Genomic DNA, 221 nt, shown 5'->3' on the forward strand with positions numbered 1-221 from the left:
TACACGCATGCAGCATATAAGCAGAGTTATTTGAACACCCCGTATGCAAACACCCGCTGTACTATAACGAACCCAAATTCTGCACATGCTGTGATTGTTGCATTGTGCAGGATTTTCATTGTACTTAGTTTGTATTTATGTTTCATGGTTTAGAATGTATGATTGAGTTATATATATATATATATATATATGCTGTTTTCTTTTTTTTTTTATACAGGCGG

The 221-nt window shown here is 33.5% G+C and overlaps 1 protein-coding gene across 1 annotated transcript in view; it reads left to right on the forward strand.

The window, feature by feature from the left end:
• Window positions 1-221, forward strand: part of EMH_0005960 (uncharacterized protein) — a gene marked incomplete at both ends in the record, with an annotated part of 7,241 nt that overhangs the window by 1,106 nt on the left and 5,914 nt on the right. The window contains one exon of the mRNA XM_013497366.1: window positions 218-219. Coding sequence (XP_013352820.1) covers window positions 218-219 — 2 coding nt within the window. The remainder of the gene's footprint in view (window positions 1-217; window positions 220-221) is intronic.

Source organism: Eimeria mitis, genomic scaffold (assembly GCF_000499745.2).
Source record: "Eimeria mitis Houghton genomic scaffold, Emh_scaff263, whole genome shotgun sequence".
In the NCBI taxonomy this organism is placed as follows: domain Eukaryota; phylum Apicomplexa; class Conoidasida; order Eucoccidiorida; family Eimeriidae; genus Eimeria; species Eimeria mitis.